This window comes from Triturus cristatus, chromosome 2_1 (genome assembly GCF_964204655.1).
Source record: "Triturus cristatus chromosome 2_1, aTriCri1.1, whole genome shotgun sequence".
NCBI classification, from domain to species: domain Eukaryota; kingdom Metazoa; phylum Chordata; class Amphibia; order Caudata; family Salamandridae; genus Triturus; species Triturus cristatus.
The window spans coordinates 362,637,655-362,664,338 of record NC_140581.1 but is presented as its reverse complement, the minus strand read 5'-3'; the positions used below and the strand labels follow the sequence as shown (position 1 = coordinate 362,664,338).

The following is a 26,684-nucleotide window of genomic DNA, read 5'->3' as shown; positions in this document are numbered from 1 at the left end:
AACCCCAAATATGCAGAGCCGCTAGGAGGCAAACAATAATAGGATGATCGGCCCCTGAGGCAAAACCTGTAGACAGATATTTACACTTGCCAGCACAGGGAAAGCGTTGGGCAGAGCCCCTCCGACAATCGTTACCTCATGGAGATGCAGACGCTCACTTGCGAGGCAGCATGGCTCACTTTACCCAATATCACCAGGGCTTCATGGAGCACATTCAGTCAGTGGCGGCTGGTGACATCTGAAAGTGATCGGGCGTACATCTGGGGACTAATGTAAACAGGGTTCAGGGGGGGTTGTCCCCTTAGAAATTTGTAAAAAAAAAAGTGCACAAATGGGCATTTTAAAGCACATCTGCGAATGGAAGGTTTATTAAGCGCAGACATTACCTAACACACCCTGCTGTGCTTGGTGGGGTGGCCTTGGGACGTGTCTGACTATTTGCTCGAGTCCTCTAACTTTTGTGCTGACAGGCGCTTGTCCTTTCTCTTTTGCTGCTACGCTGTATGTACGGTTTTGATAAACAGAGGATAAACTGAAGTGGACTGGCAGCCGGAGCGATGATTTAAGTACGTTAATGACTCCACATGAAACACCCAGGACACGCAGTGACCGGCCACAACTTGGATTCCATAGGACTTACAACTGACTAAAAATTCACGTCCGCTGTAGCAACTGCAAGCACGACGGTTATTACAAAATATTACATGCCTTTACAAAAGCAAACAGCACAAGACGTGCACGAAATGTAAATGAACACCAAGACGTATGCATCACCTTAGTACATAAACTGTTTAAATGAATGAAAAATGGGCGCCTAGAAATTCCAGCGCTTAACGTACTTGTGGTAAAAAGACAGGCATTCCTTGAAGAGTTCACACGTGTCACGTGACTGTCGATCCCGAGCCACCACCTGCGTTCACAGTTTGTCGCAAAAGCAAACACATGCGAGAGAGATAGTCATTCACAGTGCTATGTTAAGCACACCTTCATCCTCCTCTGTGTTTCTAGGCACTAACAAGTCACGTTAATCTATTAATTTGATCGAAGATAAACAACTTAGTGAACCGCTCAGGGTTCGACCTACTAACCTTGGGGAAAAAACTTAGGGGCATATTAACAACGGCAAGCGATAATTATCGCTGGCCGTGCTTAGCGATAATAATACTATCGCAGGCTATCTCTGGAATTTATCGCCCTGGTAGCGCGTTATTAACAACGCGTTTCTCCAGGGCGATAACAATTACAGAGATAGCGACGTTATCGCCGTTTTGCAGGGAACATCGCTAAACATCGCTGGTTTTCCAGCGATGTTCCCTGCAAAATGGCGCTAACCTTGCTGATACGACCCACAGGGTCGTATCAGCATAATCCACCCCTTATGTTAGGAATGGCTAAGTCAGGATTTTAGCAGACGTTAGATTTTGTCGAAAACTGCCATTTTTGCCCAAATCTAATGTCTGCTAAAATCATGTGGGCTGCCTTGAAAGATTTCGCGATGTAAACATCAGCGATATTTGCAAGGTAGTCCATCCAGGGTACACCCAGTAACACTCACTTTGCATTTCATTGGAGATGCAAAGTGAGGCGTTGGGGAAAAAGGGTGCTAACATGCGATTATGCATGTTAGCACCCTCTTGTAAATAGGGCGCTGGTTTTATCTACGCTTTTTTGGCTTTGTAAGCCAAAAAAGCTGAGATAAAGCCCTTGTAAATATGCCCCTTAGATCTCTGCAGTGTATGCAGAGAAATACGATGCATCCCGTACTTGAATTAATTCCCGGAGTCTTTTATGCTGGTTTCCTTCCTGAACGAAACAGCCAACACATGAACACATGCTGGCTGCTCATTATCACGCAAATAAAATCGGAGCTGCGTATAGACAAACTCTTCAACAGACCACTCCCCCAGCTTCCATTGTCCAATCAGGAGGCTTAAACTGTGGCGCAAACATGAAGGGAGTGCTTTAGTTGTTGCCACCCACTTCACCATGTCAATGTAGGCCAGCCCTGCCCCTTAGCATTTAGTTCAACGGTGCTTGGCTGAAAACGCCTGGGCTACAGCATAAGCGTCCTACTTAAAGTAAATCATTGCCGCTTCCGCCAGCCACTCCCATCATGCTGACATCACTCTGAATTTGCACGAAGCAGTGAGCGCTTAATTTAAAGCTGCTCCACATTCTCTCTCTTCTCCCGTATGCTAGTAGGGCAACGCCCCTTTCGCCCATTAATACCAGCGCCCCTGCGTGCAGTGTGCGGGCAATGAGCTAAAAAGAGGACAGATCTGTCCGAGAGTTCAAACGCTCCGCTTTCTGCCTCCTGTGCACCCCCGTCGAGTCCCAAATAAGCAGCAGTGGTCTGAAGGGCACGCATGTTTATTGCAGAAAAACTGTAAAACACTCATTAGCAAACAAGACTTTACAAGCATAAGATTCAAAATTGAAGTACTTATCTCAGAGCTGAGCAGCAGAGAAAAAGGATTTAAGATGGCGACTTGACATTATATTGGTATAGGCTGATTGGTGTATTGTTGGTTACATCACTAAAGGAATGTTGGGAAATGTAGGCTTTGTGAATGTTAAAATTGAATTGGCTGCTTTGAAATTGTTAATAAACAGTGAGAAAAGATGGGGCGCTAGAGGGCGCCGAACCAAGATGGCCGCACAAGAGTGAGGCTCTCGCCAGACCGGGCGCTTCCAAGATCCTTCCTGCCATCCTGACCAGGCTATCCTTGGCCTCACCTCCACGGCTGCATAGGCAGGAACCTGCGCTGCACCCCGATACCCGACACGACCCTGGAGCCCGCCGAAGTGCGGAGTTACACGCTGGAGTTCCCCCCGGCCGGGAGAGAGGGCTTGTCTGCGGCCGGCGCGCTGCGGGGGACGCGGTCTGCGAGAGCCCGGGGCTCCGAGGCCTTCGCGCCGCGGGACGTCGCTGCCTGGTGACGCCGCGATCGACGCTGGAAGACCGGAAGACCGGTGGCCATCCCAACCAGAGACGGGTGCTGAGACGCGGGCTCTGCGACGTCTTCGAGGCTTGGCGGAGCCGGGGAGCTCGTTGCTCGCACACCCCCCGCTAGCTGCGGCCTGGGCCCGTGACTGCCGCTGACCCCGCTGGAGATCTCCGGGCGCAGCCTTGGGGGCTATCCTGTTCCTTCCCCCCCCCCCCCCCCCCCCCACGCATCTACGATTGGGGTGCCATCCGTCTGGGGCCTGGCTGCCGGACCGCGCCGACTTCGGAGCGTGACCTCATTGGCGGGCTCTGACCCACGGGAACCGGCGAGGCGGCCTGGGGGGCCGCGACGGCTGCTGCCCCCGCCTTGGCGTCTGTGGCTGCTTGTGCGGGGAGGTTGCGGCTCCGTGGACGGGTGCTGCCTGGAGTCCCTTGCCTGCTCTATCCTGGCCTCGTCCTAACCTGACAGACTACTGGCCAATCCTCGCTTGCTGCCTGGGCCGGAACCGGGCGGATTGGGACTCACCCTCTGCTGTCCTGCGGGTGCGGGTCGCGACTGATGGGGGCCGGAGGCTACTGAGGCCCCCCCCCCCCTGTGCTTGCCGGCTGGTGGCCCGCGCTCCCTGCGCACTAGATCGCCTGAATTGGCCGCCTCCCTCGCTTCAACGATCCTAGCGGCAGGTTTGGGACTCCGCGCCGCCTCTCTCTACTCGCGGGGCCGCGGCCTGGGCTGGACGGGTCCCCTGCCTCGCCTGGACTGCTGGTGGGACGGCCTGTGCAGGTTCGGTGACGGGGCGTCATGGGGCGCAACGACGCGCGACAGTCCAAGCTGTCGTTTGACGCTAAGAAGGCCCCCGCACCGGCGTCCGAGCCTGGCCCATCCGCTGCCGTCCCTCCTGATGAAGACTGGAAGTCTCTCCTGCTGGGATTAAAACAAAGCTTAACTACCATAGACTCTAAAATTGACAACATCACTACCAGGTTGGACGGTGTAGTGGCCAGACTGGAGCGGCACGACACCCGCATCACAGAGACTGAGGATAGGATCTCCGCGCTGGAAGACGGTGCCACCTCTACAGGCCGACATGTTACCCAAATGGATCGCCTCCTTAAAATAATAGCGGACAAGAACGAGGACCTAGAATCGAGGTCCCGTCGCAACAACGTCCGCATCCTGGGCCTTGCGGAGACCACCAACACCGGGAAAATGGAGGTCTTCATCGAGAATCTGTTGGCCGAACTGTTCGGGCGGGACTCCTTCTCTCCACACTTCATTGTGGAGAGGGCACACAGGTCCCTTGCTGCCCGCCCCCCCCCCTGGCGGCCAGCCCCGGCCCATAATTGCACGCTTCCTTAACTATCGAGACCGGGATGTGGTGCTCAGGCGTGCACGGGAGATGGGAACAGTGCCCTACTGCAACACTACGCTGTCCTTCTTCCCCGATTTCACTGCATCGGTGCAGGAGGCCCGTCGGAAATTTGCTGTGGTGAAAAAGAAACTACAGGCCCGGGAGATTCCATATGCGATGCTGTACCCTGCTAAACTTAAGGTCTCACATCAGGGCAAACAATTGTTTTTTCAGCAACCGCAGCAGGTGGAAGACTTCCTCAAGCGGCAACGCGGGGACTCGGCTGGGGGGGCTGTCGGGCCGCGGCCCTCCCGGTCGCCCTCTCCGATGGAACAACAGGACTGAACATATCGGGGGGGGCTGCTTCCCCTCCTTGGACTCACTCTGCTGTTGGGACAACACCTGCCCGAACGGATCATCATCCTGGTGAGGTACCTCTCTTTGTTTCATGCCTCCATCACTTGGATGGGTCGCTGTCACATTTGGTGCCCGGTCGCCCACCTCCGTCCCACTTTGAGGGCCTAGTGTGACTCTGGGTCCCCGTGGGTGCAAGTAGGGAGGTGGTTGGCAGGTCTGGCGCCCCTAGAGTACGACCCCCCAATGGGCGCACCCCAAAGTACCCCTTTCCTCATCCAGGCAGGGGTAGTTACTGTATTTTTTCTGTTTGATGGGTTGGGTTGGATAGGGAGGGGGGGGGACGGGTGGGTGATGTGTACCCGGCCAGTTGGGGTAGCCGGAGTGGGTGGTCGAATGTTCCGCTCTGCATCTGGGCTCGCTGTTTTCTCAGCACAAGATGCGGGGGGGTGGGCGGGGGTGGGAGTTCAATGGGGTTTTGTTCTGGAGTTTGTTACTGAGTGCTACGCGCAATTGCCAGCTGCGACGCCATGCCACTTATGCCTTTACACGTGGGAATGGGGGACTTAACTGATAAGCGCCCTGCGCAGAACTTTCAGTTACTATCATGGAATGTGCGCGGGCTAAACGACCCGAGGAAGAAGAGACAAATCCTCGGCTACCTGACTCGGCAGGGGGTGTCAGTCGCCATGCTCCAGGAAACGCACCTGCAGCCTGGGATGACCCCCCCGTTTGCGTCGCGATGGGCTACGAACAGGGTGTTCTCGTCATACTCAAGTTACGCAAGGGGAGTGACCATTCTAGTGAGACGGGGGATGGGGTTTACTCTGGCGGGCACTGAGGTAGATTCGGGGGGGCGGTACTGCATGGCTTGGGGGACACTGCACTCACATACAATTTTGTTTGCTTGTTACTATGGCCCCAACACGGATGACCCTTCTGCCCTCCTCTCGATGTGGGGTAAGATCCAATCTCTAGGTATTTCCCACATTATACTGGGGGGTGATTTCAACACTGCACTTCGGCCTGGGATGGACAGGTCACACCCGCAGGCATCACACTACACGCACACACAGCGTGCGTTGTTGAATATAGTGGAAGACCATCGCTTAATTGATGCATGGAGGCACTTTCACCCCACGCTCCGACAGGGCACACACCATTCCGCGGTACATTCCACCTGGGCGCGTATTGACTACGTGTTCCTCTCATCTGGCCTCTCCCCTTGGCTGGGTGGGGCGCTTCATCTGGCTCGCACCTTCTCTGACCACTCTCCGGTCCTTCTGTCCCTGCGTATTCCCCTCGCGATCTCCCCTTATCTGAGCTGGCGACTGAATCCTGCACACCTCACAGACCCGGTGTTTCATGCGGAACTTGAGCAAGACATAAAGGATTTTTTTGAACGTAACATAGATTCCGTTTCCAGCCTTACTACAGTCTGGGAGGCGTTCAAAGTTACCGTGAGGGGATGGTGCATAGCTAAGGGAGGGGGGTCCTTAAGTTTCTACGCGGAGATTTACGCAGGCTCGAGGCTGAACTCCGTAAGCTGGAGAGCGACATGGAGCGTACTGGGCGAGAACCTAGCACAGCGGCGCGGCTGCGAGAGAAACTAAATGAATACTCGGAGGCTGCTGCCGCGGAGAGTAAGTTTCTGGGGAGACCCTTTGTCTCCCGAGTGTATGGTGAGGGCGACAGACCTGGCAGGGCGTTAGCCACCGCGACTCGCTCCCCTAGGTACAGTAACTACGTTGCTACCCTGATGGATGAACATGGCACCCCGCAGCGGGTGCTTTCGGACCAACTCAGGGTCCTCACGGAGCACTACACTAGGCTATACACCACCCAACGGACTGTACCGATTGCGTTACATGAATACCTTGATGACACCGCGCTAGCATGGCTGGGCCCCACACAGCAGAAGTTCCTCCACCATCCACTAGAACTAGATGAGATTACGGACGCCATTATGTCCATGAAGTCGGGGAAGGCGCCAGGGTCGGACGGGCTGCCGATCGACTTCTATAAAGCCTTCAAGCATGTGTTGGCCCCCATTCTGCAGCAGGTGTACTACTCTTCCTTAGAGGAGGGATCCCTACCGGCCACGATGCGAGAGGCCCTTATAACGTCTTTGTTAAAACCCGGAAAGGCGCCGGAATATTGTGATTCCTACAGGCCCCTCTCGCTGTTAAATACAGACGTTAAAATATTGGCGAAGGTCCTGGCTACGCGCCTTAATCTCCTGATGGAGCGCCTTGTGCTCCCGGACCAGGCCGGGTTTGTCCCCAACCGGGCAACTTCTCATAACTTGCGCACTCTCCAGGCGGTGATTCAAGATATTGACCCGAAGAGCGAGGCGGCCGCGGTCTTTCTCGACGCCACTAAGGCGTTCGATTCCCTCGAGTGGGATTATCTACTGGCCTTGCTGGAACGGATGGGCATGCCCTTCAATTTCTTGGACTGGATCCGACTGTTATACTGCCGGCCGAGAGCAATGGTGCTGCTTAATGGTGCCCGCTCCCCCCCCTTCGAGATCCACAGGGGGACCCGACAAGGATGTCCCCTCTCCCCGGTGCTGTTCGCACTAGCTATAGAGCCCCTTGCGGCCAAGCTTCGGCAGCATCATAATCACCGATCTCTCATATACCCTGAACGCCAACTGCTCATTGCACTATATGCGGATGACATGACTCTGTATGTGCATAAGCCGCGCGAAAACTTGAACCCTTTGCTGCGGGAGGTCACTAAATTCGGCGCCCTCTCGGGGATTCAGATAAATTGGACAAAATCTGCCTTGTTCCCCTTGACTGACAGCACTACACAGTTCCCCCTGGATTATCCCCTGGTTTGGGAGCAAGAGGAGATCAAATACCTGGGCATCCAGGTGACAAGAAATCGGGTGGCCCTGATTAGAGCCAACTACGGGACGGTTGTGGATCAACTCAGACAAAATTACCCAGTGGATCCGCCTCCCATTGTCAATGGCGGGTCGGATCTCACTGATTAAAATGGTGGTCCTCCCCAAGCTGCTGTATCTCTTTACGAACATTCCATATAGTCCTGGCGCATATTTCTTCCGCGCCCTCAATTCCCAGATCTCTCGTCTTATCTGGGGAGGCAAGCAAGCCCGACTCGGGCTGCGAACCCTTATGCTACCCTATCACCAAGGGGGGTTTGACGTCCCCAATTTTCAACGATACTATGATTGCGCACAAGGTCACTTCGCTGCTTATTGGCTGCACCCCCCCCCCCCCTTTATGGCGCACTTGGCAGTCGAAGATGGGTATATGAGGCCGGAACAACCTTCCGGATATTTATACACACCAGCCTGCGTGGACCATAGAGACCCCACCACGGTCGACTGCACTGTCAGTGCCTGGAAACGCCTGGCGGACCGCATGGAAGTAAAATTCCTATACTCCCCTCGTATGGCCTTAGCCCACGATCCGAGGGTGAGTGTGGCACGAGAGGAAATTGGCCGTAGACTGCTTGCAAGGCTTGCGGTTCACACCTGGGGGGATCTGTACCACCAGGGGAGTTTCCGCACAGCTACACATTTCTTCAAGGATGCCACTCCTTCCGTCATGGATACCTTTCTCTACATTCGGCTCCGGCAAAATATCAAGGCGATTACCCCCGATTTTCCGAGCGAGCCTGACACCATGGCGCCCCTCCATGCACTGCTGCAGAAGGGAACACCGACACATGTGGTCTCTATGTTATATGCTCACGCACAGGCCGCCCCCTCCCCCCCCCCTCTCCGAGCGCGTAGTGACTGGGATTGCGACCTGGGGGAACCACTGTCGGATGCTCAGTGGGAGGAGAGCTGCTCACATACCAGCGCGGTGACGGGAAATGCCCGCCTTCGCCTGGTTCATTTTAAATTCCTGCATCGCCTTTACTTTACACCCGCTAAACTACACCGCTTCGGCCTCCGGGACAACGATTGCTGCCTCCGCTGCAAGAGGCCAGGCGCGGACTTCATGCACTTGGCGTGGTCCTGTCGGGCCGTTGCCGCCTATTGGGAGGAAGTGTTTGCAGCTCTTACAGAAATGATTGGGGTAAGCATTACCCCTTGTCCTAAGATTGCCCTGCTGGGCCAATCCAACCCTGATATTAAGGCGCACCGGAAATTCTTCGCGATAGGTCTACTGTTGGCAAAACGCCATGTCGCATGCAGGTGGGGGCGAGGGCGAGCGCCTAAATTCAAGACTTGGCTAGATACTATGACAACTTGGCAGGAACAACTGCACAACTATTCGGACCTTCTGCCTCACAAATCGCGACCCAAGGACCTGTGGGGTCCCCTCACTGCGTATCTCCTGAAAATGCAGCTCCCAGACGAGTCCACTGCAGGTGCGAGTGGGGCTGTTACAGTGGAAGGCCGGGTCACCTCGCCGGCTCCAGCGCCCAACTCACTGCCAGCTGACACCGCTTTGGCCCCCCCTCCCGCGCCCCCTTAGTTCTCCATACATGCGACGCCAGCGCTCCCGCTGCCCTCGGCTGGGCTACACACGTGCCGAGGAATCACCTAACAACCACGGGATATACGGGTGGTGGGCGCCGCGAGCTGATTGTCTCCCCCTCCTCCCCCCCCCTCCCTCCCCCCCACTACGACATGACATGCGCGACACTGCCGGAGGCAGCGTCATGTCGTGTTCTCTACTATGACCTTGCTATGCCCGCCCAGATCATTTGACGGTGCCTTGTGGCACGTGACGTCGGCACCTTGGGTGGGTCCCACATGCCACAGAGTGATACGAGACCCGCACAACCAGGCACCACATTGCCACGGCTGCCTCATGCTAGGTGCGCTGGATCCTCGCTGGAAGGGCGCTGTTTATGTAGCACTTGTTTTGGTTCCGTTATTGAAGTTGAATGAAACCTCAGGTTCCTCATGCTGGATCACCTCATGCAGCTCTGATTATTCCCTACTACATGCCTACACAGTACTAGTTCCTATGCTTCGCGGCCGGCCCGTTTGGGTTGTAGGCGACAAGCTGTGTAACCTAGTGATTGCTTTTCAAACTATGTTCATTGATGCCTCACCGCATGTGGTTGCTGCCGGCCTGATTATTCAGGTTGTAGGCGTACAGCTGTGTACTATTTTCTTATGCTCAAAGGTTTTTTCAAAAAAAAAAAAAAAAAAAAAACAGTGAGAAAAGATAAAGCATAATCCAAAGCTTCCGGTCCTGACATAGAATTTTTGTTGCTCTGCGTGGTTTAGTAAATTCAAGGTAACACAGGGCAGAGAATTTCGCTGCCTTGCGTTCTCTTTTGGCAAGGAGGCATTCCATGGGTGGAGTGTGGGTATTCCGATGCATCCACTCATGTATATCAGTGCATTCCCATATTTACAATGAGTTTTAAACCTTAGAATGCGTCAATGGTTATGCCTCCCAGATCCAGGTTTAACAAGGAGCAATATCTTTATGTTCGAGGCATATGAGCTGCAGATCACACACTAAGGATAAGATCGCCATCTGGTGTTGGGCTCGGATGATTGCAGGTTGTTGTTGTCTTCGGAAGAAGTCTTTGGTCACGAGATAGGTGACTCCTCCTCTGGACAACAGTGCGCATGGGCATCCACTCCATCCTCAGATTGTTTTTTTCCGCCATTGGGTTCGGATGACCTTTTTTCCGCTCCAGCAGAAAACTTCATAGCAATCACAACAACTCTCAAAATTTATAACTCGACGTCGAAATCCCATCGGACCGGCTCCGGACGCGGCTGATGGAAAGGACACCCTTTAAAAAATGCCCCTAATGCGGAGCAAAGTTCCCCCACAGTGATCACCACGAGGTCTGTAATTTGTGCCTCTCACCAGACCACAACGAATCGAGCTGTCCAGCCTGCGCCGCATTCCATTCGAAGAAAACGATACGGGACCGAAGAGCTCGACGCCATATCATGGCCAAACCGGTACCGGAACCAAAAGACATCTTTGCACAGGATGTCCCTGACGACGATTCCGAAGACCTCCAGATCGTGTCCGAGGCCGACGATTCTGATCCAGGGCAGTCCGTGAGTACCAGCTCCCCTACCCCAACCCCACCAAAAAAGCCATTGGTCAAGACTCTGCCAGCTGGGCCCAGTCGCGATCCAAAATCATCTTCAGAAGCCCCGCCCCCGGGCCCGGCTCCGAAGACATCTAAGCCTGCAGGTGGCTCGGGCTCGAGCAAACCTCATATTATTGTGCCTACAATACCTTCGGCACCGAAGCAGGCTCCGAGGCCGAAATTTCCATCGGCACCGAAACGTCACTCGGCACCGACGTCTCCACCGGCACCGAAACGTTCTTCGGCACCGAGGTCCCCACCCGCACCGAAAGGTTCGTCGGCGCCGAAAGGTCCTTCGGCACCGAAAACTCCATCGGACCCGAAAAGTTCTTCGGCACCTAAAACATCCTCGGTGCCAAGAAAAGTCCACAAAGAACCTGCCGATCTCACAAAGCCTAGATCGGAACCCAAAAAGTCGGCGCCAAAGCCACCTTCGGACACTGAGGAACTTTTTCGGCCAGATCCAACGCAAAAACGGATTTACATCAATCCTAAAACAGGACATGTCACAGCAGTGCCATATAAGAAAAGGAAGCTGGACACACCACCTCCTCCAGCTCCTCCAAAGAAGAAGGACTGTGCCACCTCACACATACGTCCTTCCTCTCCTGTCTTACCTCCTATCCCATCCCCCCCCCACCCCCACCGCCTTCTCCTTTACCATCTCCTTCTCACACACCATCTCCACAGGATGATGATGATTTAGGGGGAGGGGGAGACCCGGATTTCCTTAATGATCCCACTGATCCTAATGATCTCTTTACACTCCCGGACACGGCACCCATAGACGACTGGTCTTACCCTATGCCTGACATGCCGGATCCCACTCCATACCCCTCAAAACCCTCCCCGCCTGATGACCATTTGGGGTTTGGTCAGCTTATAAACAGGGCGGCACTGTTCCATGGCGTCACCATGCACACAGACACGCCTGAGGAAGATTTTCTCCTCGACACCATTGAGCAGTCGCAAAAAAGCGTTCACATTCTACCCATGATTAAGGGAGTGATAAAGCATGCCACTGAGGTTTTTAAAGACCCTGTTAGGGCCAGGGTTCTTAACCCCCGGATAGAAAAAAAATACAGACCGGCACCACAGGATCCTGCGTACATCAAAGCGCTACTCCCCTTAGACTCTTTAGTCGTGTCTAATGCCAGAAAGCGGGCAAACTCACAAACAACCGGAGACACACCGCCCCCAGACAAAGAGTCTAAACTCTTAGAAGCTTCCGGCAAAAGAGTTGCCGCACAAGCGGCTAACCACTGGCGTATTGCCAATACACAAGCCCTATTGGCTCGCTATGATAGGGCTCATTACGATCAACTGGAGGACCTCTTGCAACACCTGCCTGATCAATACAAATCACAGGCCAATGACCTTATCCAAGAGGGCAAACTAATATCAAATGCCTCCATCAAATGCGCATTAGACGCAGCGGACACCGCCTCTAGGACAGTCAACACAAGCGTGCTACTTAGACGACACGCATGGCTCCTCATTTCCGGCTTTAAGCCGGAAGTACAAACCACCATTCTTGCTCAACCCTTTAATCAGGAGCAACTATTCGGACCCGCAGTAGACACTGCATTAGAAAAAATGAAGAAAGATAATGAGAATGCCAAATCAATGGGAGCATTACAGTCTCCTCAAGCCAGAGGCTCCTTTCGTCGCTCCTTTTATAGAGGGGCCTCCAAAAATGTGGGAACAGACACCTCTTCCACCTTCAAAACATCAGGTCAAACATCCCCTAAAAGAGGATACTTTAGAGGAGGTTACAGGGGAAATAATACCAAAGGCCGAGGGCGGGGCAACAACAACACCCGCACCTCTACAGCCACTAAACAGTGACTTACCACCACTCCCCCCAGACCATTCCACTCCGGTCGGGGGAAGACTTCAACAGTTCCTACCTGTCTGGAATTCCATCACAACAGACAGGTGGGTAAGACAAATTATCCAGTCTGGCTACTGCCTCGAACTCATAAACACCCCCCCAAACATACCACCCAAACACCGTCCCATGTCGTCTCACCACCTCACGCTCCTCAAACAGGAAATTCAGTCTTTGCTTCAGAAACACGCAATAGAACCAGTTCCACTCCAACATCAGGGCACAGGAGTATATTCTCTATACTTCCTCATTCCCAAAAAGGACAAAACCTTAAGACCCATACTGGACCTCAGACTACTAAACCAGTATATACAATCAGACCACTTCCACATGATCCCTCTCCAGCAGGTCCTTCCATTACTTCAACAAGGCGACTTCCTTGCCACTTTGGACCTCAAGGACGCATATTTTCACATCCCCATGCATCCTGCACACAGGAAGTATCTACGATTCGTGGTAGACGGTCAGCACTATCAGTTTACAGTTCTCCCATTCGGAGTAACAACCGCACCCAGGGTATTCACCAAATGCTTAGCAGTAGTGGCGGCGCATCTCAAGAGACAACAAATCCATGTCTTCCCCTATCTAGACGATTGGCTCATAAAAGCCAACACTCTCGACAAATGCGTTCTCCACACTCACCGCACTATTCAAACCCTACACGACCTCGGATTTACAATCAACTATCCCAAATCTCAACTACAACCCTCCCACGTACACCAATACCTGGGAGCCACCATAGATACATCCAAGGCCATAGCTTACCCCAGCACAGCCAGGATAGCCAACATACAAAATCTCATCAAAAAATTTCAAACACAACACTCTCTTCCAGCAAGAGTGTTTATGCAACTCTTAGGCATGATTGCATCATGCATCTCTATAGTACCCCAGCACGCCTTCAAATGCGTCCCCTACAGGAATGTCTAGCACAACAGTGGAACCAGGTCCACGGACAACTTACCGATCTGGTGTTGGTGGACAGCCGCTCACTTCGTTCACTGATGTGGTGGAACACCATCAACCTGTCCAAAGGGCGGCCGTTCTTAGAGCCGCTTCCACAGATTGTGCTGACGACCGACGCATCTCTTACAGGATGGGGAACCCACCTCCTTCAACACACCACTCAGGGCAGGTGGACTACTCAACAGCAACAGCTCCACATCAATCACCTAGAACTTCTAGCGGTGTTCCTAGCACTGAAGTCCTTCCAAGTGCACCTAAAAAACAAAACTGCCCTCATCCGCACGGACAACATGACCACAATGTATTACATACAGAAGCAGGGGGGACACATTTTCTACAACCGTCCCAACTTGCACAACAAATCTGGAGATGGGCAATTCCCCAAAACATCTACCTGCTAGCAGAACACCTCCCAGGGGTTCAGGACCAGGTGGCCGACCTCCTAAGTCGACACACACAGCAAATACACGAATGGGAATTACACCCCAAAGTCCTACTCCCATTCTTCCAAAAGTGGGGACAACCAGACATAGACCTGTTCGCCACACAAGAAAACGCAAAATGCCCAACCTTCGCCGCCAGGTTTCCACACCCGCAGTCACAGGACAATGCGATATGGATGAACTGGTCAGGCAGATTTGCGTACGCTTTTCCGCCTCTCCCACTCATTCCATTTGTAGTACGCAAACTGAAACAACAGTCGCTAACCCTCATCCTAGTAGCTCTCACTTGGGCACGCCAACCCTGAGTCCCCACACTTTTGGAACTATCGCTAGTTCCACATCAAAAACTGCATCTCTCCCCGGATCTCTTAACCCAGAACCATGGAGAAATCAGACACCCAGATCCTCAAACACTGAACTTGGCAATCTGGCTCCTGAAGTCTTAGAGTTCGGATACCTCAACCTCCCTCCAGACTGTATGAATTTTATAAAGGAAGCCAGAAGACCTACTACTAGGGCGTGTTATGCAGCAAAATGGAAAAGATTTGCCATTTACTGCACTAACAATGACATACGTCCACTGGATGCGTTCATCCAAAACATCATTTGCTACTTGCTACACTTGCAAAGATGCAATTTAGCTTATTCCTCTATACACCTACATCTAGCGGCATTAGCAGCCTACTTGCAAAATAGGCAACACCTCTCCCTCTTTAAGGTACCAGCCATTAAAGCATTTATGGAAGGTCTTAAAAGAATCATTCCTCCAAGATTACCACCTTCACCAGTGTGGAACCTTAATATTGTTCTAACAAGGCTCATGGGTCCCCCATTTGAACCAATGCACAAATGCGAACTGCAGTTCCTAACATGGAAAGTGGCTTTCCTTGTCGCAATCACATCCCTGCGAAGAGTAAGTGAAATACAAGCCTTAACTCTTGAAGAACCCTTCCTACGACTACATCGTAACCAAGTGGTTCTTAGGACAAACCCAAAATTCCTCCCAAAAGTCATCTCCCCTTTCCATCTAAACCAGTCAGTCGAACTGCCAGTCTTCTTCCCTAATCCAGACTCAGTAGCTGAGAGGGCACTTCATACCTTAGATGTTAAAAGAGCCTTGCTTTATTATATCGACAGAACCAAACCTTTTCGGAAAACCAAGCAACTGTTTGTTGCTTTCGCACCACCACATAAGGGCAACCCAATTTCCAAATCGGGTATAGCCAGGTGGATAGTTAAATGTATCCAAATATGTTACCAAAAAGCTAAACGTACTCTTACAGTTCCCCCTAGGGCGCACTCCACGCGTAAAATAGGGGCTTCTATGGCATTCCTAGGGAACATCCCCTTAGAAGACATTTGCAAAGCAGCCACATGGTCTACTACACACACCTTCACTAAGCACTACTGTGTCGATGTGCAATCCAAACAACAAGCTTCAGTAGGCCAAGCTGTCCTAAAAACTCTATTCCAGACTGCTGCAACTGATACAGGTGACCACCGCTAGGGGAGACACTGCTATATAGTCTATCCTTAGTGTGTGATCTGCAGCTCATATGCCTCGAACGGAATATGCTACTTACCAGTATGCATCTGTTCTTGGCATGTAGAGCTGCAGAGCCACACACGCCCACCAGCCTCCCCGGGACCTGTATCTGTTCCAGCATTGTCTTAATTAGACACTACACATGGACATCCTTTCTCTCTACTTCTTATACACTCCATCATTTCCCATCGTGGCGAAAAACAATCTGAGGATGGAGTGCATGCCCATGCGCACTGTTGTCCAGAGGAGGAGTCACCTATCTCGTGACCAAAGACTTCTTCCGAAGACAACAACAACCTGCAATCATCCGAGCCCAACACCAGATGGCGATCTTATCCTTAGTGTGTGGCTCTGCAGCTCTACATGCCAAGAACAGATGCATACTGGTAAGTAGCATATTCCTTCTCCCCGTTAAAGAGAAAATACCTTTAAGGATTGTTTTTGGCAGCGTGCCATCGCAAGGAGGTGGTAGAAATGCGCCATATCTTTGTAAATATGGTCCATTTCTGATGTCTTCCTTTCACACAACACAGCGCAGCAAGTTGCCTTGGTGCGGCGTGTTGCATGAAATGTTAGTAAATCTGCCACAATTTCAAATTCCTTCACATTTAAAGAGCATTTAAAAAAAATCTTTTTACATCTTGCTTCTTATTTACATACGCTTTAAAAGTCTGTTAATATTATTTAATTTTCTAAGAAGTTGCAGATCTCATGAGTAGGCTCGGTGGACCCCGTGAGTAGGCTTTGCGGACACCCGGTGCTCCCAGACCACAGGTTAAGAGCCACCGGTGTATGGGAACTTTGATCTCTGTACGTTTAATTTGGAGAAGAACGTCTTTCAGGATTAGCCACAGTGCCCTGATTTGCAACACATTTATTTGAAGTTCAACTCATCCAGGGGCATATCATCAAGGGCTGAATATATAATTATCGCCGCTTTAGCGTCCGTTTTTGGGCGAAAAGCGGCGATAATTATATTGCATTATTTACAAGGACACGCTAGTGCGTTTCCTTGATTCAGCTCCCGTTTTGTTCACGCCTCGCTTTGCATCTCTAATGAGATGCAAAGGAGGCGTGCCTGACAAAACACCATGGGAAAATATCGCTACCCCAGCTTCGTGATATCATCAACGAGGGGTAGCGATATTTTAAATCCCGTTAACTATGCCTTAACTCAGGAATTTAACATCTGTTAAATTCTTGACTAAGGCATAGCTAACATGGGAGGTGTATTATGGTGATACGACCACAGGGTCGTATCACCAAGGCTATCTCTGTTTTGGGTGCAACATCGCTGCGATGTTGGCCCATTTCCCTCGAATATTATCACCCTGGAGTAAAGCGTTGTTAATAACGCGTTACCAGGGCGATAAATTCCAGCGATAGACGGCGATAAATAAACAAGCGGTAAGCGCGCTTTGCGTTTATTTATCGCCGTCCTAGTTAAATGCCCCCCGGTAACTAGTGACCTTTAATGGACTTAAAGATCTCAACCCCATCTGCTCAGGTTGTCTGTTGGGAGATATAACTCTGGGTCCTAGAAGTTTAAATGGTTGGCCCCTGTAAATATTATTTTTATTTTGCCAGTGCTACAACTCTATCCAAAACTGCAGAGTAACCTTCAATATAGTGTTCCAGAATCTTGTGATGTTACCTTTGGGCGTTGAGCTCCTCTTGGATAGTGCACACTCAATGATGGTATTGTGGATGAGTGATATAAGAAATGACCACCAACCAGTTGAAGAGGCCTTGCATTGCTTGATACATTTAGAGTAACGCAGAACAGTGAAAATCTCAGCACAGTGAACATCGCGGTGTATACTGCAGCACACACAGAAAGAGGAATATGTCTCACAGGATTGTTTTTGTGCAGGACGGTTTCCCATCCTGCACAAAAACAATCCTGATTACTTTACAGGCACTCTTGCACCAAGTACGGCGCATTGCTTCCATATCACGCAGCGCAGCAAGGTAACTCGCTGCACTGCATGATAATTTCATAACTATGCCCCTTCGTACCTACCAATAGGCAGTATGCTTCATTATCGGGCTGTTGCCTTAGTTGGGCTTGTGCTTCAATGCCCAGCGGGCTCCACAAAGGGGCTGTTTACTAGAGATCTTTTGTCTTGCCTCAAGGTCTACCGTAATAAGACCATAAGTCATTCAGCCAGGTTTGTACTGTATATTGTTTGTTTTTTCTTGGCATAAAACGGGAATTTTGTCTTGGTTGGGTTGAGCTTCAGGTAGGCACTGTACATCCAGGTCTGGATGATGTGCAAGCAGCGTTTGAGGCATGAGTTGTGGAAGCAGGGCATACTTTCAAGTATAGTTGTGGATCATCACATATTGGTGAACCTTAATGATATCTGTTAGCAGGACCTTAAGACTCTGGAATAATATGCATCTCCGACTATTCCGATCTTTGAAATTCTTCCGGAAAAAACGAAAACATACCTTTTTACCATTTTCCTGCTGCCCTTTATCTGTGCGTACCCCCTGCCTTTCCCCTCTCCTCCCAACATAACCTTTCCCTAGACTATACAGCACATAATTATTTAGTTGGAATATGTATGTGTTCCTTGAGCTATGTATTGTGCATAGGTGCACTCTGCATTCACACATGTGGTTCATACACCCCATTAGTTTGATGCTACATTTTTAAGTCCACGCTTAATACATAGTCCAAGTTCATGATGTGTATGTTGACTGTTTTACACAATACAAGTGCTCTCTTTTTTTTTTGTAAATCTTTTTATTGAAATCAAGTATGACATATAGACAACAATCATCAAAACCACATACGTTCATAATGATACAGCAAGTGCATTCCAGAGGAGGTGCACTTATTGAAGGAAACATCAGCCATGATAGTTACATTTGCAGCTTGCTCAATCGTTGTGCAATGGTATCTTCCCTAGTCAACGGGGATTCGCAGATCCCACCCCTATATGTGCTCCATCTATCCCAGACCTGTATCCATTTATTGGGGCACCCTCTTGCAACATAGATTGTTTTCTCTGTGACCATGCACCAGTCCATGTCTTTACTCCAGTCCACCGTACTGGGTGGCTCTTGGGCCTTCCATAGCCTTACAATATTACGCTTCGCCACCATCAATCCCAGAGGTATCCACAGACGCTCCCTGGTGGATCGGTCCGTTGGTCCCCAGGCGTTCAGCATAACTAGCTTTATGTTGCCATCAATACTTAGGCCCAATTCACAATCCCCCGCCTAATATCTCTGAATAACCTTGCACTCCCAAAGCGTATGGACGAATGTGTCCACCTGTCCATACCTCCAAGTGCAATTCTCGTCAAAGCTATATCCCATTCGGACCAGAACTGATCTGGATAGGTACGATCTATGCAGGATTTTGAGCTGCACTAAATGCAGTCTGGAAGAGATGGCCACCTCGCGAGGAGAAGCCACTGCCGGTAGCCATTCGTCATCATCCAGATCGGCCACGTTGTGCTCCCATTTTGCCCACAGTTGGTCCAGTGGGTTCGGCAAGTTATTTATCAGTTTTTTATAGATAAGCGATATGGCCTAATCCGGCAGGTCCCCATCTAGCACTCTATCCTCCAGTGGAGAGGACTCCAGGAGTGGTTCCCCTCTAGGGAGCTTTGTAAGCAGGGCATGCCTTATTTGCCGGTATCTAAAGTAATACATGTGCTTTTTAATCTTGAAGGGTGAAGATTATGAAACCCAATGATGAAAAATTATCTGTGTGTCCTACGATCGTGACAGAAGATAGCATGCAGGCTCAGCACCTAGCTGCAACACTGGCAATTTATCAACTTACCAAAGGACAGGTAAGGGTTTCATGCTCTGATTTGGGGGAGAGGGGTTAACTACTGCTGTATTAGTTTCCTCCAAATAAAAATGTTAGCAAAATAAGTGCAATCAAATGTAACCATGTTACTACATTCTAGATCTAATTACTTTTAGGTGTTGTGGTCAGAACATCTATTGGTAAACAGCTATACAATTCTGAGCATGGGAGGTGTACTTTTTTCTCTATTGGATCAATTACATTTAAACAAATTGGCTCTGCTCAAACATTTCAATACCATTTTCTCTGATGTAGAAGAGCTTTAAGAGAACCCTCCTATCAGAAATAACATTGAAGAGAAGCTTTTGGTTGAACTCTTTTCACCGTCATGTTTTCAAGATTGTATTGGAAAGTAGTCAAGTAGAAACACTTCGCAGCGCATGAATACTATCTCAGTCATCGCCCCTCCACACCGTCACAACTGAATCCATTTAATAGATTTCCTGATCATGAGGGTGGCGGGAGCAATAAGACTGATGGCTGCTGTGAGTTCCCTGTAAAGCCCCAATGTGGAATCAGTCTATCAAGCATCACCAGAAGCCATGTCCTGTTCTCCTGCCTGATTTTGCACACATCAGAGCTCAGACTCACCTTCTGTTACTGAAAACTGCTTGTATGCTGAAATATCACAAGCGTAGTCCTTTTCCCTTTCTAAATGCATATACCTGTCAAAGGCACATTTACTTAATTTGTGTTCATAAAAAGATCAACTATTAGTATAAATCGATAGTTTGTAGTCTGCTGCAATTACACTTTCTTAATGCTTAAAAAACATGACAAGGAGTAGATTTACAGTACAGCTTTAGACTTCCAAAAGGTGCATTGTGCCTGTAAGACGACTGGCAGCTGTCCTAGGGTTAAAAAAAATGTATTAACAAGCTAGAGCCACCCATAACTCAAGAAGACTGAATCACTAAGATCTACTCAGAGGTTTCACTCTTTTGTAGGTATGTATTATGAACGAAGTAGCTGATTATCATGCCCTTCATCCTTGGCCAATAAGTAGCCAGTGGATCTTTTGCATGTAATAAAACCCTTACGCTATAGTGCTTTGTTATGGTAGTGCACTCGGACCCTTGTGTTTTTGGCTTCTGCCATCAGAGAGCACTGCTTTGCTTAATTACAGACAGTTCATGTTTCCATTCTTTGCACTGTCGATCACTGAATATTAGTCTCTGCACTTTTCTTCCTACACTTTTGGTTTACATTAAATTCATACCAACAGCCTAACTTGTTTGGAATAGGAGTGTCCGTGGACCTCTGTAGGGTTTAGGCTTCATTCACTAGCTTTTTCAGGTTACACACTAATTACAATGACCATCATTTTATATATTCTTCTCTGACTGTGGTAAATCTATGAATAGGTGTATCTGTACATGTCCATTTATTATTTCTTTTAGACTAATCCTTCACTCTTAGGACTCATGCGTTACACATTGTCATATTCATTTATATGCCTTCAACAGAATGATTCCATTACCTCACTGTTGCTTATTGAATGGAATCTTGGTGATTCACCCAGAATATTACTTATCTCACAGTCTTACTCTCATCCACAGCTTTGCTACACACTAGGATAGGTGGTTCACTAAAAGCGCCTCTTGGATTTCATGGCAAGACCAGAGGCTATCATTATGCATAATACTTTTATTACACCGCTCCTTGCAGCACTTAGAAGTATTACATCACCAAACTAAAACTTCTAGAACATAGAATATCCAAACAATATATATTCCTCAACACAACAGCCATCTTCCTATTTTATTTGCTGCTCCTTGCAGATAAGTATACTTTGAGTGTCTCAGTTTGGTAGTTAATTGAGTTGAGTTTTTAGCGCTTGCTTGGTTAATTAGATTTAGCTGAGATTCGAGGCCGGGTTTTCGTGTGATTGTGTTTTTATGTTTATTTAAAAGAGTAATCTGTTTAAATGTATTATGTGAATGTTTTTGTTTAACCCAATTTACGGGTTCTTTATCTTGTTTAGGGAGTAGTTTTAAGGTAAGTTTTAGCGAATAAATATTTAGATTTGGAAACTTTGGGTTAATAAAAAACAAACAAAAAAAAAACAGGTGAACCGTTAGTTTTTGATTAGCGAGCTCTCGAGTGTACTTACTCGTCTCACGGCGGATCACGAGGCATCAGAGGCGGTTCACGAGGGATCGAGCTCTTCGGAGGCTCGGAGTTGTGGTTTTCGGTATTGAAGATGGAAAGAGGTGCGTCATCACAGGTGCGTGCGTGCGCCGTGACGCATGGCGGGCACCTTTGATGAGGACTAGTGCGTTTGGCGCTTGCATGCTGTAAACGTGCTCGTTTTTGACAGTTGCAACTGTCACTAGCTGTGAGGAGGCGAGTCGCTTTAGGAAAAAATAAATATAAGGGGTTACAGTTGCATGTTTAAGCATTATTAAGGTACCGCTTCGGTGAGAAAACTTTTGGGAGTGTTTGGATCATTTAATTGGTTTTAAGCTGGTTAGCGTCAATTTTGGGACATTGAGAATAATGAGAATAGCCAAAGTACAGGGTCAGGTGAGTCTGACTTGAGTAAATTGGTGCAGGAGGAGATTAAAAGTTCTATGAAAGATGTTTTAAAAAGTGTTCTAAAAAGAAAGAGGAGAATAGTTGAAGATTCTGATGAAGAATTTTGGTCATTAAATGAAGAGGAGAATAGTGATAATAGGAATAAAGGGAAAAGAGCTAGGAAAGTTAAGAATATTGAAGTGGATATTAAATTTAAAAAAGGAAATTGTGGGCCTAGCGCCACAAGAGATGAAGGTGTCCAACGCGGCACAAATGATGGTGTCCCTTGCGACACAAGAGACTTTGAAGAATCTCAAGATGAGATTTTGGTAGAGGAAAGTGAGGATGATAATGAGGAGTTCATTCTGGACGACTATTATGATGATGGATGGGACATGAACAGAGATAAGGTGGACAAGGAAAGGAAGGAGATGGGTTTGGTAAAAGATCCTCAGGGCGAGGATATGTTTAGTCCTGACCTGATAAGACACCCTAGGAGCGCAGATTGGTGGCCTCTGCCACATGTTGCTGAGTTTATCAAGTTATGGATACGAAGGTCCTTGGAGAAGGAAGCCAGGGCAGTCATGAAAGCTGAGTGATCACGGCCTGTAGTTGATGGGAAGTCTTGTTTAACTTCCGAATTGGACGTGACCGATGGAAAGGACTAGAAAAAGCTTTATAGCAATGTCAGGACAGATTGTTAGACGTATTGGGTCCAATAGCAAGAGTTCTTGATATGGCGGAAGTGGCCAAAATGAAGAAGGTTGAGGTTGATATAGACCTTCTAAGAGGTTGGTCACAAAGAGCTGTTTGCTTGTTAGGCAACGCAAACGCGGCTTTAATATCAGAGAGGAGGAAAGGAGTTCCAATGAGAATTAGCCTTAAATTGGGGGATTTTTCAAAGAAGGAACCTACGGAGGACCCTAAAGGGTATCTCTTTGGGGAAGGCTTAGTGAAGGGGCTAGGAAAATACGTTGCTACCTTCACAAGCCTAGATAAAGCCCAATCTAGTCTGAAAAGGGTCTTTAATAGAGGGGTTTTTGGCAGGGCCGGGGCAAGGGCCCGTTTCCCTGGCCGTACCTGCTCAAGGGCACAATATCAGTCTAGTGGTAGAGCCGCCTTCAGGTGTTTCCAGTCTGCAACTGGATTTTACCCGCAGAGGGGAAGAGCATCGGGCAGAGGGCGGCAGCCAAGGGGTCTAGCACAGTTTGCTCAACGTTCACATGGTAAGTATGAAGACAATTTCTTCTTTTTTAAACACATTTTATTTGTCAAGTTGCACATATATTGCAGGGCTCTGCACCCGAAAGACAACTGCACAATTCAGCCATACAGTGATAATGACTTTGACTTTTGCATTTAATAACCAAACACATATTAACAACTCCCCCCCCCCCCCACCTCCCCCCGCCCCAATTTCACATAAACCTGTCCACCACTTAATGACACAGCAGGAAATGCTAGCCCCTCCGATCACTCCCACAACCCGCTCCCATGGTCTAATAGTGCGCGTGTGTATCATTCCGACAAATGTGCCTCTACCACCGGTGGCGGGTCCAACATCAGACCCCTATAGTCTGCCCACCACTTCCAAATTTTGTAGTGTTTGCGCGGACACCCCCTAGCAATGAAAAGGGGTTGTTCTAGCCCCATGCAGAAGTCCAGCCCATTCTTCCATGCGGCCACCGATGGGGCCCTAGATGTCTTCCATGCCCTGGCAATATCCCTTTTTGCCAGTGTAAGGCCCAATTGTAGGCGGTGTCGTTTATAGATATTACCCCCTACCTCCTCCATAACATGCAATAGGGCCAGCTGCGGCATGCGGGGGAGCTCCCATCCCAGAACCTCTGAGAGGCAGGAATATACCCCACTCCAAAAACGACTAAGAGACGGACAGCTCCAGACCGTGTGAATAAATGTGCCCTCCTCCTCCCGATTACAGCAAAGGCACATGGAGGAGGCGATCAGCCCTGCCTTTCACAAACGCACTCTGGTGAAGTAGACCCTATGTAGGTACTTGAACTGCACCAGCCGAAGGCGCATCGCTATTGCCGCCCCCTGCGGGGCTGCTAAGGCCTCAGTCCAATCCTCCTCCCCCAATGCGCCCACATCTTCCTCCCAAGCACTCCGTAACCTCTGTAACGTGGGGAAGCAATGAGTGACCAGGGATTGGTAAATTCGAGAGATCTTCTGGTCAGTGAGGTCTCCCATGAAGACCTTCGCCTCCAATGGGCTAAATTCCGGTAGTGACTCCAGGCCCTCTAAGCTAGGGGATAGGGCATGCCTAAATTGCAGGTAGCGGTAAAACTGGGATCGCAGCATCGAATATTCCTTCTGCAGGTCCTGAAAAGATTTGAGCATCTTTCCCCCTCATGACATCTCCAAGGACCGAGATACCTATCGCGTCCCAACCCCGGAAACACCGTAAGGCCGCTAACTGAGGCAGACGCCCGTTATCCCAGAGGGGGGTCTCACGGGTCAAAGTGTTCCACCATCCCATGCGGCGCAGAGCTTGCCTCCAAATCAGAAATACCACTCGTGTGACCGATGGCAGCGACCCCCGCAGCGGCGCTGAATATAATATCGTGTGTAGGGAATGGCGCCCCATATTCTGCCGCTCAACTGCATATGCCGGGTCTCCCCTGTCACCGTACCACCACTCATTAAGAACCAGCAAGTGTGTAACTTGATAGTACGAGAGGACATCCGAGGACGCCAGCCCCCTACAGTAGATGGACAGGAAACATGTGCGCAAGGCCACCCGCACCTTTCCTCCCTCCCACAGGAACTGACCCAGCACTGTGTTCACTTGCCTAAACCATCGGGGTGGGATCTGGTATGGATGGTTCTGCAATTGGTAGAGGAGCTGGGGAAGCGCCACCATCTTAAAAATTGCCGATCTGCCGTATAGGGACAGAGGCATACGGGACCAGGACTTAAGATCTTCCCGAGTGCGTTCCCACACTGGGACCAGATTGCATTCTCAGGAAACTGCAGGTATATCTGATAGAAAGACGCCCGTATTTCAGCCCCCCCGCCGCCAGCTGGACCGAGGACGCCCACGCTCCTACTCCCGTCTGACCCCCTAAGACCCATAGTGTTGACTTACGAGGGTTCATATAGAGTCCTGAGGTTTCCCCAAAGATTTGCAGAATGCGCAATAGCCGCGGCCCGTCCTATTTATAGCCGTGAGAAAGAAAAGGACATCATCCGCATATAATGCAATCCTATCGGACAGGCCCGGTGCCCATTCAAATCCCCGGATCTGAGCGTCACTGCGCACCCAGGCTGCCGGCGGCTCCATAGTGAGCGCAAATAAATATGGGGACAGGGGGCTAGCCCTGCCGTGTACCCCGCTTTATAGAGAAGGACGTAGAAAGTGCCCCCGCCACCTGCACCGACACAGTCAGGTCTGTGTATAGTAGCATAAGGTAGGAAAGAAAGCGCGGGCCAAAGTTGAGCCTCCGCAGCAAGGCAAAAAGGTACACCCAACTCAGGGAGTCGAACGCCCTGTCCATATCGGCCAATAGCAGTGCAGCTGGCTCCCACAGTTGCCCGCTGGCCGCCACCGCCACGTGTGCCTGCCTGATATTATGCCTGGTTGCCCTGTGGTGCATAAACCCAGCCTGGTCGGAGTGCACCAGAGTGGAAATGTGGGGCAGAAGACGGTTGCCTTGGCCAGAACCTTCGCCTCCACATTCAAGAGGGAGATGGGATGATATGACGCATGCTGCTCCGGAGGCCTACCCGGTTTGTGGAATACCACCACCTCCGCGTGCCTCCAGTCCTGGGGGAGCGAGCCACGCTCCCGCACCTCCTCTATCACCGGTCTAAACTGCAGGGCCAGCTGTATAAAAATTGTCTGTAAAATTCACTGGGGAATCGTTTGGGTCCCGGAGCCTTCCCGGGCTTTAGTTCCCCCAGCGCAGTGCCCAACTCCTCATCTATCAGCGGCAGCTCCAATTGTTCCCGCACCTCATCCGACACGGCCTTAAGCGGTAAATCACCAATAAATGTATCTATGACGGCAGCTGATAGGCATTCTTTCGCAGCGTAAAGTTCCGCATAGTACTCAGCGAAGCTTTCGGCAATAGCCCGGGGGTTGATAATTGGTTCGCCCGCCGGGCCCAGGACTCCCGGTAGAGCCTGGGAATGGAAGGCACCCTGGCAAAGTTGATGCAGCATCTTGCTGGACTTATCGCCCCATTGATACACTCTGCTACGCGTCGCCAGCCAGGCGTGGCGGGCCTCATAATTTTGTTGTGCCAGTAATAGTTGCCGCCTGACTGGGCCCCCCTCTGCCTCCCGGCTCCTACATTCAAGCGCCTCTATTCCTGCCTCTGCTTGCAGTAGCTCCTTCTTACGCTTCCTACGCGCCGCTGCACACCAGGAAATATCCACCCCTCTCAATGTGGGTTTCAGTGCCTCCCACAGTGTCTCAGTACAGGAAACGGACCCCACGTTAACAGTCAGATAGTGATCGATAGCTTCCCTCATACTCTCCCTATAGTCATCTTTCTGCAGGTGCCACACAGACATACGCCACCTAAGCGGCTGTCGCCCTCGACCCATCTGAAGCATAAGGGCCACCGGGAGTGGTCCGACAGGCCCCGGGGCAGGATATCTGCCGACACCACCCTACTCACTGTCACCCTGGGGACAAAGAGATAGTAAATTCTGGAGAATGAGTCATGTACTGCGGATAGATAGGTGAATGCCCGACTATCCCCATGAAGGCACCTCCAGACATCCACCCAATCAAGCCCCGTCACTAGGAAGTGC

The 26,684-nt window shown here is 50.1% G+C and overlaps 1 protein-coding gene across 1 annotated transcript in view; it reads left to right on the top strand.

The window, feature by feature from the left end:
• Window positions 1-26,684, top strand: part of DHX29 (DExH-box helicase 29) — a 1,004,292-nt gene that overhangs the window by 669,872 nt on the left and 307,736 nt on the right. Inside the window, exon 10 of the mRNA XM_085631302.1 lies at window positions 19,242-19,365. Within this exon, the coding sequence (XP_085487428.1) occupies window positions 19,242-19,365 (124 nt within the window). The remainder of the gene's footprint in view (window positions 1-19,241; window positions 19,366-26,684) is intronic.